Source organism: Electrophorus electricus, chromosome 6 (assembly GCF_041902795.1).
Source record: "Electrophorus electricus isolate QZ-2024a chromosome 6, ASM4190279v1, whole genome shotgun sequence".
Lineage (NCBI taxonomy): Eukaryota > Metazoa > Chordata > Actinopteri > Gymnotiformes > Gymnotidae > Electrophorus > Electrophorus electricus.
The window spans coordinates 23,234,556-23,246,142 of record NC_137502.1 but is presented as its reverse complement, the minus strand read 5'-3'; the positions used below and the strand labels follow the sequence as shown (position 1 = coordinate 23,246,142).

The window sequence follows — 11,587 nt, the reverse complement described above, 5'->3', positions numbered from 1 at the left end:
CAGGCTTATATGTTACGTAACTCTGTCTTGTGTGTCTTGCAACCCGGAGAGACTGTGTGTGCAGTGGTGAAGTGTGAGTTCTTCCCCTCGACTGATCTGTGGATAACGTGGCCACGTGGAGGTCATTGCTCCTGCTGAGCAGAGCCTCTCTACAGCTCTGGCTTCACAGCTCTGGCTTTGTAGAAGCCTACAGGAAACCCTGCACGCTGTCTCTGTGTTGCCAATTATGCTTTATTCATTTAGCATGAAAAGCTCCTATTTGTACCATCAGCTTGAGCGAGTCTGCCCCATCCATAAGCCAATGCCAGAAGTACATCATAATTATATCATAACTATATATTACTATATCATAAGCATTTTCAGCAAGTCAGGCTTGCCCTTTAAGATGTTCATTTTAATGACAAACTCATCTAAGTTTACAAAAAAAAAACAACAACAAAAAAACAAAAAAACGTGCAGCCTAATTTTGTACCATGGAGACGTTAATGCTAGATTCGATTTTAATCAAACGGGCAGGAATATACCAGCGCCCGACATCATTCACAAGAACGATTCTCGCCTTAATAATGAAGCATGGCTAGTAAAACATTTGTAAAGCCAATAAATGTTTATCACGGTGACACGCCTCCGTCAGCCGAGCTTGGCGGTGCCCCGGCTAGCCCTCCAGGAGAGCTCCTCGGCCAGCGCACCAACGTCCAGCAGGGGGAGGTGTTTTGCTGTCTCCTCATAACCAGTCAACTTGGCTTTCGCTTTATCCTACATTACCGTGCCGAACTTGTGCCTGGGTGACTGAAGTGCGTACATGAATTTAAAATCTCATGCCAGTAGCTCGCAATGCAACAGTCTTGCGCTGTTTACCATTAGGTGTTCTACTGGGCTTTCTTCTTCAGGATGATGTTTGCATAATACATAACACTGTAATCGATTCAGAAATGGTTTTAAGCCATTTAGCCAGTAAACGCGATGCGAAGGCAGAAGAGTTTTGACATCCGTTCCGAAGGCGTCTCACAAGTCCATGCTCGTTCATGAACGTGCGTCTGTATCTTTAAAATCACTTCACCCAACTTTGCCCGATGGCGGATAAGTCTACACCTACTCCGCATGATAGTCGAAGCCCCTCCTTTATCTAACGTCACCCGGTTCGGATCTCTCTCCGGCGCTCGCCTGCTGCCTCGTAGCAGCTCAGGTCGCTCAGCTTTGCTTTGGAAGCCGGGATAACCCGGGATCTCCGCCACGGGCTCAGCACTCCCCCCGTTTGTTTGGTCGCGACAGAACGGACAGATGCGCGCGCGTTCTGCCAGCCGCAGACACCCCGGGAAATCAATCTTCTAATCCCCGTATTCCCAGACTGAGGGGAAACTAACCGGGACCGTTAGAACTTCGAGCATCGCGTGTCCCGGGCAAACTAAAGTGGAGGAGAAAGCATTTCTGCGTCGGACCACGAGGAGCGGGAGTTCGGAGCGCTGACTTATACAGGGGCGAATTATTAAGACGAGTTCGCGCCGAGGTTCTTTTTGGGGGGGAACTTGTCACCGAAGCATCGATTACCTCCCCCGCCCCCTCTCCGTACTTACTAACAGGAGGCAGAGAACAACGACTCGCCGCCGCATTGGACGCGAAGCTTGGCGCTCGTTGTTCGTTGCGGAAGCCCTTGACCTGAAAACCGCTCCTATCTGAACTTGTTTTGTTCTTTCCCGACTATTCGTCCACGTTTAGCAACCGGCAACTCGCGCGACCTTTTTGGTCCCGCAAACCGGGCGAAGTACCGCGCGCTGCTCGCCGTGCATCTGCTCGTAATTACCGTGGCTTTATTATCTGATCGAGCTGGAGGAGTACCTGACGACACGTAACTCTCTCCGCCGCTACACTCGAATTACAATACTCGGAGTCACCAGGAAGGGAACAACTGCAAACGCACTTTGAAGTGCATTGTTTTACTCCAGGTTTCCCGTCCCCGTTGAAAGCATACATTCCCCGACTGGTCCTCTTTTCGGGATTTGGACTAGGGATCTCGTTGAAGTTATATGCCTCACCGAAGCGGTCTGAACTGATCACGTCTATCCAGTGTCGGGGATTTCAGATCGGATATTTGGCATAAGGCGTAAAGTATGGCGATGTTGGCGAGCTGTTGGATACTCCTGCTGATGCTTATGAATGCGTCAAGTAAGTAAATTGCGCTCTCGGTTTATCTAAACCAAATGGACAATTCAAACTGTTTACCATACAAGACAACCTTTTGTAAGAAGCTCACAGTAGCTGTTCTCGGTCTTTAACGAAGCGTTTTAACCAGTGCCTTCATGTACATTGCTATGAATTTAAACATGTTACAGCGCAAATTGAATAAATAAAAACTGGCTAATAGCCAGAGTGTAAAGCCAGTATTGAAGAGAGCTGCGTTACGGGCTATGCAGGCAGATGGCGACATATGCGGCACGAAATGAAAATGTGATGTCGGTCGTTAAGAGTGATGTCCATCTAATCAGTTGAAAGCTCAGGTAAAAGAAAAGGAAGATAATGACCACAGGGTACATCTAAATTACGAGAAGATAATCAAATATTTGTTTTGAAAGGCACTGCTCTCTTGAGCATATGGGAAATAAAGGACTGGCTCTTTTGGCTCTCCCCATGTTCAAATGTGAAGACAACGATAATGAGTTTGCTCCAATTCACGGAGGCTCCGGTTCATGACGACAGAACGCACGATTGCCTTGGATGTTAATAACATTTATATACACATTTGCTTAAGAGGTCCTGTCCGTTGACTCAAGATGCGTCAACCCATTTGTTACAATATTAAAATTTGATGTGTTTTAATTTGCAAGACGTTTGAGTGTTAAATATACCAGAGTGACGCATTGAAGGAGTAGGTGTATGCATCAGACACTGTTCAACTGCTCAAAAGGGACAGGCACTCGATTCATTTGAGTGCACGGGGCAGTCGGGCTTGCCTCTCAGTTTCCAGATCCTGTTCTCGTTGGATAAGCTTCTGCAGACCCCGGCTTCCTGGGGAAGTGATAAATCGCCGAGTGAAATCGCCAGATGATTCAGACGTGGGGGTTGAAATCCAGCTGCGCCTGCCTTTTGATCACCTGGTAGTTACTGTTCTGGGAGACTTTTGTCAGTGCTCCCGTGGGCCTAGCGTTCATGGGGGGGAGGGCTTTTAATAAACCGCTCTTCGAAAGTACATTTCCCAATCAATACCACCCCGCCGACCTCTAATGTTAGTCACAAACGGAGTGATGTGAAGGCTGCTCTCTGGGCTCGGGCAGACTTGCCCCCAGCGCGTCGGTCTTAACGAGCCTGGCCGGCCAAAACAGGTGTATAGGGGTCAACAAGGGGGGTGGTCGCGTGACGGCCAGCACATCTCCATTCCTAGCCTAGCCGCATCGATTTTTCACCAGACCCCTTTGACCTTGGGTACACAATATCATTGCTTTCTACAAACAAACATGAAATGCTGGCTGCCCGCTGTTTCGAACTTTTCGAGGCTTTTCCTGGCGTTCCTCCTACTGTGGCTCTAGTCTTGTTATTGTTTTTTGTTTTTTTTTTCCAACAGTTTAATTATATTTTAAGAGGTGATCTCCGGGTGCTTTTCCTGCGTTGTAGCGTCGTGTCTTTAACCCTCGACTCAGCATCGGCCTCCCTTAAACTTAGACTTATCCAAGACGTTCAAGTTGTGGGTAATTTGTTTGCAAGTCGCGACTTGTGATTCTGAGCCTTGGAAATGCAAATGCTCGGCGGGGGCGGACTGGGGCGAGGCCATGATCTCTCACAAACGCTTGCGTCCCCTGCATTCCCAGCAGCCTTGTCTCGGGGAGAGCACGAACCCGGCCACTGCCCACTGACCAGTCCAGAGTGCTGTGGGCAGTGTGCAGTCTGAATCCATATGCACACAGCGCGCCTTGAATTCAGCTTCCTTTGTTCAGCGCGTGCTTGATTTAAAAACAAACAACAAAAAAAAACCCAAAACGAATGTCTCTTCTAATTAGCAGCTGGAGAGGCAGTTGTACAAGCCACTGGGACATTATTTTTATTTTTTCTTCTTCTCCTGAAGTGCACAAATTGCTTAAAATAATAAGAAAAAAAAATACAGGCTGTGTGCACATATGCATGTCACGACTGATAACATGGTGCTTATTTTAGATTTTCAAAAGATCATGGTTCCCAGTGTAGCAGAATGAACACTGATTTCAAGCTTAAGATTAAAGCTGCTTGATGAATTATGGGAACATGCTGCTTCTTGTTAGACTAACAGTCACTCAGTGCCAGGATCAGCACATGGGGAAACAGGACTGGAATCTCCTCCTGTTCCCTTTTTTTTCCCACAGAACCAGATAAACATCGCCCATAGAGCACCGTCAGCTTCACGGTCTGGTCTTGCCAACATCCAACCTGTTAACTGTGTGATCCAACCCGTTTCTGTGTGATTTGCTGCCGACCCCCACTGCCCCCAAAGTGCTTATCTATCGATATTTTCTGAAATGGATGAGGGTAGATTATTCATTATGTTCATACTCTATGATGTCATTAGTGTCTTTTTGAGCAATGCTCTTTCAGATTCCACTTCCAATTTGTAGAGGGCCTCCTCCAAGACTCATTTTAAGGTTTGCCATCAGCACAGGGGCAACCCCTTCACACTAATTTTTAATATGAAGAGGAACATGCAGTGTGTGTGTGCGTGTGTATGCATGTGTGTGTGAGTGTAGTTATGTGCCCTTGGACGCAGCATGTCTGAGCAGTATTCCTCTTATTCTCTTAAAAACCAAAAGGGAGAATCAATTAGGCTGCTTTGAGGAGATTTCTGGCTTAGTGTCATTAAGTGGGCAAATCATAAAAGATTAAATGGAGATAAGGAAAGAAACCGAGCTATTGATTGTGTAACTTATTCCTACAAAGAGAGCACACATAACAATTGCTGATACTCCCCAGATTCAACATTTCAGCAGAGGATTTCAGTCACCCTTTCATAGGTTTCACTGCTACTGGTTACTTTTCTCCTGACGTTAGTAAAGCTTGCTTTTCCTCTCTTTATAAAGAGAGAATCTTAGTAGAATTTTGATCACCGTTGCTCATATTTTTCCCTTATGAAATTTTAGAGCAAGTATCAATCCATCAAAGTAGGATGTTTCAAGGTGAGACGCGCCAGTGAGGTTTATCACGGTGTTGGAGCTGGTCACGTTAATCCTGTGAGGCCTCTAAAGTCAAATCCCCAAAAAGTACCATAAAAGAAAGGGTTTTGGGCCACACATTTCGACCCAAGCTGCTTTGGTTGTTTATACTGGATGTGGAAAGACTCTGCTCTGCCTTAGATTCAGAGAACCCTTCATAAGCACAGGAAACCTTGAAAGCTACAGAGACCTTGGTGAAATTTAAAAAAAAAAAAAGCAGGAAAAAAGAAAATGCTGCTATTAAAACATTAAAAAAGCCATGGGTTTTTTTTCTTTATGTTTTTCCATTAATGGCTTTGTGAGTGGCTCTCAGTAACTTGGCATCGGTCTGGGATCGACCGGCACACACTCTTATCCTTCAGGGATGTTCTCCTACGCAGTGTCTTAGTGGTTTGGCTTGTGTTTCCATTTACACCATCTTGATTAGAAAAGAGAAGATCTTTGGACCACTGGTTTCCGTAATGATACCCTCATTATCCTGACTAACTCCATTGCCTTTTAAAGCTTTGTTACCATTTATAACTTGCATATGATTTTGTGTGAGTAGACGGGCATGGTAACTGCATGTTGCAGCGATGCCAGTTAGAGTCGAGGGCTCTTTCTTTGATCGGAACGTCTCGCCTGATTTCTGCGGAGGTGATCCCTTGGCCTGTTTTGAAGATCAGGATCGGATCTCAGGCCGGGCCAACTGTGTCGTGATGTCCTTTGAAGCAGTTCAGTCAGACAGCAGCATCCCTTTAAATTTCCGCTGTGCTTTGATTCCCTCATTGGCCACAGTAGCGACATCTGGGCGGTGCTTTTAACGTGCGGGTTTTGGCGACACTCTTTAAGACGAGCAGAATCAAATAGCCTGGAGCAGCGTGACAGCATTCACAGGACAGGCAGAAAATGAATGAGCTTTCTCTGAGTGGAAATAAATATGGTGGGAGGGGGTTGGGAACGTGTGTGCGCATGTGCGCGCATGTTCATGTGTGTATAGTCTTATTTACATGCAAACACAGGAATTCGGTCATTCAGCCTGAGGTCAAAGAGGTGGCCTATTAAAGTCAAGCTCCTTTGAAGCACTAAGTGATATACAACCTGTTGTGACCCCCACAACTGAAGATAGAAACCAGACAAGCTGTGTGTGTGTGTGTGTGTGTGTGTGTGTGTGTGTGTGTGTGTGTCCATAGAACGTATTTAGACAATGGAAGTCGGTTACATCCTCCAGTACTCGTGAGAAACAACCTGGTTCAGGGATTCATTAAGCTGTGTTTTCACTGAAATGGTTGCCATTTTGACATGTTCTCATCCTGTGATGTTATGAAATCACCAATCCATAGGCTCTCGAGCCCTGCCCTGCCAGACCCCCGGATCACACAGATTTGAAGGATTTTATACTTAAAATCCATCCAGTTTGGATAAGGAAGGACTTGACTTCACAGCTGTCGATTTTCACTGAGTTACTACAGAGCCGGGGACCGTGCTTTCATAAACCATCCACCCAGCCGCACTTCATAGCGGAATCCTCTGACCCTCCATCCCGCCGATCGGGCCGAGGGGATTTGGGAAGTGCACCTCGGGGGAGGTTTGTTGACGTGCCTTCCTTTCCCTCTGCCCTTCCATCCTTTCTGTCGATCAGCGGGTCGATCCAGCCAGCGCGTTATGAATGCGTTGCTGTTCCTCAGGCCTGTGAGCAAATTTGATAATTGCTTGTGCAATGAAAGAAATGATGTGGCGCATCAGTTCCACGCGTATTGCGTATCAGGAATAGTTTGAAATATGCTTTTGTTTTCTTTTTCTTGTTTTCCTCCTTTAACTGAATGACATACAGGTAATCCCACGCCCCCTGCATTATGTCTGCTCGCTAGTAGTGTGTGCTCAGCCTCTTATCGGCTAGTGCTCTCCACCATGCGTTCAAACATGTTTCTGCAGTCTCCGAAAGGCTCCTTCGCGCTACGGCACTTATCGTATTATAAGTGTCACCCCGACAGGAAATTTGCCAGGTATATTATGTCAGTTTCATTCACCGTGTACTCTGGCCACACGGATGTTTTATCAAGTGAAACACGTGCAGTAGCTTGTCGTCTCTGCAGCCTCGCTGATGTTCAACATGCAGGAAATCTCCGTGGGTAGGAGCCACGGTTCGGTGTATGGACCGGTCACACTGCTGCAGAATGTAGGCAGATACTCTTTTCTTTTTCTTTTTTTCTTTTTTTAATACCCATGTGGCACTAATATTGCTTGTTTGTTTATTTAGGAAAATAGCATTTAACACTCTTATATATAGATGTATATCCTTAGATATAAAGGATTTACAGACTCAAGCGCTTGATTGATGGCTTTGGAATGTGGGTTTCTTCTTTCCTCAGTCAGAAATGATCTGCAAGGCCTGATCCAGACATTTAAAAAATATATTTTACAGCGCGGAGAGCTATTAGCATGGGCTGTTCCCTGTCCCACCATAAGCGCCGCCCCTAAGCCCCGCCTAGCAGTGCTAAACCTGCAGAACACCCCACAGCTCCCCTGCTCTCTGCAACGGGTACCCCGGACGTGAGATGACCGACGTCGGCCTCAGTCGTAACAACGGTAACTATCGCCGTCTGATGGCCGTCTGATTGGCGCATTAGCATTAGCACATCGCTCTTCTCCTGTCCGGAAGAGCTTCTGCCACGGCCTCCTCCCGATCGTTACGGCGCTAAATGGCGTTCCGCTCGCTGCGCTCCAGATCACCACGCCGACAGCAGACCAGCAGGCCTCCTTCGCTCTTCAGTTCGATCCACGCTGTCAGGGGCCCTTAGCAACGGTCGCCCCCGAGCTGATATTAGCCTCCCTCGCTCGCAGGTTAAGGAGATTTTCAGTCGCCAAATCCTCATGTCAGCCGGATTAAACATTCTGGGGAGAGCGAACACACTCTCGGCGGTGGACGAGCATTAGTCAGGAAAATGCAATTATTCCGAACGGGAATTTGTCAATAGCTTGCAGAATGTAATCCAACTAATAACTTGGCAGTGCGCAAAGTTAACAAACGATTTTGCTTTCCGCCGCTCTGCGCTCGCTGTTGCCGCCGGGCAGGAGGAGCCGGTAAACTCCTGAATGAGATTTAATTGCAATTAGTCATCCACTTATTCCTCAACACAGCGAGTACGCTAATCTGAGCTTTTCTGTGTGACCGGGCTGTCGACTCCAGCTACAAGTGCTTTCCTTGATGGCTGTCTGTCCAGCCTAACCACGCGCTCTGTGTGGGCTGCGAGTCCTTGCAGTGTCTCGCTCTCTCTGCCTCTCATGCTTTTACTGTCCTGCGCGTGGGCGTAATTGTGGGACATGACCATGTGTTTTTGTTTTTTTTTTCTTTTCTTTTTTGTTCTGACAACAAATGGGCAGATGAAGCGTGATCAGGAACAGGTGTGTTTCCAGAGGCATAGCAGAGTCGGCAGGAGCGAGGAGGAGGCTGCTCTGCTCATCAGTGAGGCGACGCGCGTTTTCTTAACACCCCCTCCCGAATGAAGGATAGGGCGCCACCCTGCCGGGAGGCTCAGCATGGAGCTTGATGGGGGCTTTCTCCCTCACTCTTGGTCTTTGTGTCTTCCAAGGACAAGGGAGAGAGAGAGAGAGAGAGAGAGAGAGAGAGAGAGAGAGAGAGAGAGAGAGAGAGAGAAACGTGAGAGAAAGAAAAACGTCGAAACAGGGAGAGAGAGAGAGAGGGAGAGAGACAGAGAGGGAGAGAGAGAGAGAGAGAGAGAGAGAGAGAGAGAGAGAGAGAGAGAGAGCTACAGTTACCAGCCAGCAACACATGGCGATGTGTTTGGCACATTTGGTATGTCTGCCATGCTTAATGGCGTTTTAGCACTGAAGTGATTATGCAGACATCGGGGCCGGATGTTTGGCAGTGGAACGCAAATGGCTGTTTGCTCCTGCCACCGCTCCTGGCTCCAGGCCTCTTGCAGGTGATGCACAGATAAGCTCTTCCAGGCAGGGAAGAGCAACATGACGGGAACCGATTCCAAATTTGGCGCGCCACTTTCTCCTGGAAGACCACAGCCAGCGGCTTGACCCGGAGATCCGTGGTGTCTCTCGCCAGCCTCTCCCGGTGCTAATAAAAGCGTGTTTAACAGAGCCGGCGGGCGGGCACGCGCGCGCCCACAAAGTGACGCTTGGTTTGCTTTTCATGTGATCCCATTCTTTCGCCAATTAGACACAGATCTGCTCGGTGTAGGCGTAGTCAACGGTTTGTCCTCACTGACTCAAAAGGGCCGATTTGCTTTTTTCGCGAGCTGGAAGCTGACGGCCCGCTCAGAGGACGGGCTGGCGAGGCACGTTTAGCGGTGCCGCTGCTGTGGAGACTCCCGGCACCTCTGACATGAATTAAACATGCCGGCCAGCTCCGCACGTAAATAATGGATAAAGTGTGAGAGTGTGCAGAGTTCTCCTCCCCCAACACACACACACACACACACACACACACACACACAAATATGGCTGTGGTGTGAGTGAGCCACACTCTTGGTGCCGGTGAAAGGTCTTTGCTGCCGAGTGTCTGATGATGCCAAGAATAGGGATTTGGGAAGCCCGTGTAGTGGGTGAGTGAGGATGCTTTAAGATGTTACTCATGCGCTTGTCTTTGAGTGAGTATATGAGCCTGCGTATGAGTGTGTGCGCGCGGGTGTGTGCATGTGCACAGAACATGCATTATGGCTATATGCACAAAAACACTCCATTTCACGCACACGCATACACACACACACACACACACACACACACACACACACACTCCCTGAGTGAGTGAGAGTCAGCAACACGGTACACTTTTATCTGTGACCTGCAGCTGCAGTTTTCCGCTCCTGACCCTGAAATCCTGTCCTGGGTCACGTCTCACTGGCCGAATTGGACAACTAGAGCCAGAGGAAATCAATGAGGGGTCCATTCACGCTCATGCGGCTCTGATTTGGTATTAATCCGCTTTGCCAATCCTGATCGCGATTTGGAGATTAGATGCTTAAGCCCCTCCCCTTTCGCCCCGGTCTCTGGATAGAGAGGTGGGTTCCATGTTTTTTTCCCCCAGCTCTCTCTCTCTCTCTGTGTCTCTCTCTCCATCTCCTGCCACCATGTCAGTGTTTGTTTACTTTATCCTTTCCTGCCTGAACCCTGACTTCATGGGGCACCGGACCACCCGTGGCTGGTGGGTGATGCCAGGCTGCAGACCCTGCGTGGCCCCGCCCCCGGGCCCCCGTGTCTGGCCACCCTCTCCGTTCTTTCTCAGCTGCTCCGCGATGTAAGCAGTCGGACTCTAGCCGTGATCTGTAATAAAAAACAAACAAACAAAAAAAACGTATCATGGAAACCTAAAGGAATGTGTGGCTCATCAAATGACTCATTTAAGCTGGTTGCACCTCATTAGGCTTGGTCTCCATTATAAAGTCTCTGCTGATGAGGTAATGAAGAGGTTAGCTAGTGCATCAGGGTAGTGATCGGGGTAGCTGTGGCTAGGGCAGAAGGGTGGTGATTGGGGTAGGTGTGGCTAGGGCAGAAGGGTGGTGATCGGGGTAGGTGTGGCTAGGGCAGTAGGGTGGTGATCGGGGTAGCTGTGGCTAGGGCAGAAGGGTGGTGATCGGGGTAGCTGTGGCTAGGGCAGTAGGGTAGTGATCGGGGTAGGTGTGGCTAGGGCAGAAGGGTGGTGATCGGGGTAGGTGTGGCTAGGGCAGTAGGGTGGTGATCGGGGTAGCTGTGGCTAGGGCAGAAGGGTGGTGATCGGGGTAGCTGTGGCTAGGGCAGTAGGGTAGTGATCGGGGTAGGTGTGGCTAGGGCAGAAGGGTAGTGATCGGGGTAGCTGTGGCTAGGGCAGAAGGGTAGTGATCGGGGTAGCTGTGCCTAGGGCAGTAGGGTGGTGATCGGGGTAGCTGTGGCTAGGGCAGTAGGGTGGTGATCGGGGTAGCTGTGGCTAGGGTAGTAGGGTGGTGATCGGGGTAGCTGTTGCTAGGGCAGTAGGGTAGTGATTGGGGTAGCTGTGGCTAGGGCAGAAGGGTAGTGATCGGGGTAGCTGTGGCTAGGGCAGAAGGGTAGTGATCGTGGTAGCTGTGGCTAGGGCAGAAGGGTGGTGATCGGGGTAGCTGTGGCTAGGGCAGTAGGGTAGTGATCGGGGTAGGTGTGGCTAGGGCAGAAGGGTAGTGATCGGGGTAGCTGTGGCTAGGGCAGAAGGGTAGTGATCGGGGTAGCTGTGCCTAGGGCAGTAGGGTGGTGATCGGGGTAGCTGTGGCTAGGGCAGTAGGGTGGTGATCGGGGTAGCTGTGGCTAGGGTAGTAGGGTGGTGATCGGGGTAGCTGTTGCTAGGGCAGTAGGGTAGTGATTGGGGTAGCTGTGGCTAGGGCAGAAGGGTAGTGATCGGGGTAGCTGTGGCTAGGGCAGAAGGGTAGTGATCGTGGTAGCTGTGGCTAGGGCAGAAG

General features: G+C 49.2%; 1 protein-coding gene across 1 annotated transcript in view; it reads left to right on the top strand.

Moving 5' to 3' along the window:
• Nucleotides 1-918: 918 nt before the first annotated feature.
• Nucleotides 919-11,587, top strand: part of nectin1b (nectin cell adhesion molecule 1b) — an 81,118-nt gene continuing 70,449 nt past the window's right edge. Inside the window, exon 1 of the mRNA XM_027021072.3 lies at nucleotides 919-2,163. Coding sequence (XP_026876873.1) covers nucleotides 2,109-2,163 — 55 coding nt within the window. The 5' untranslated portion in view covers nucleotides 919-2,108. The remainder of the gene's footprint in view (nucleotides 2,164-11,587) is intronic.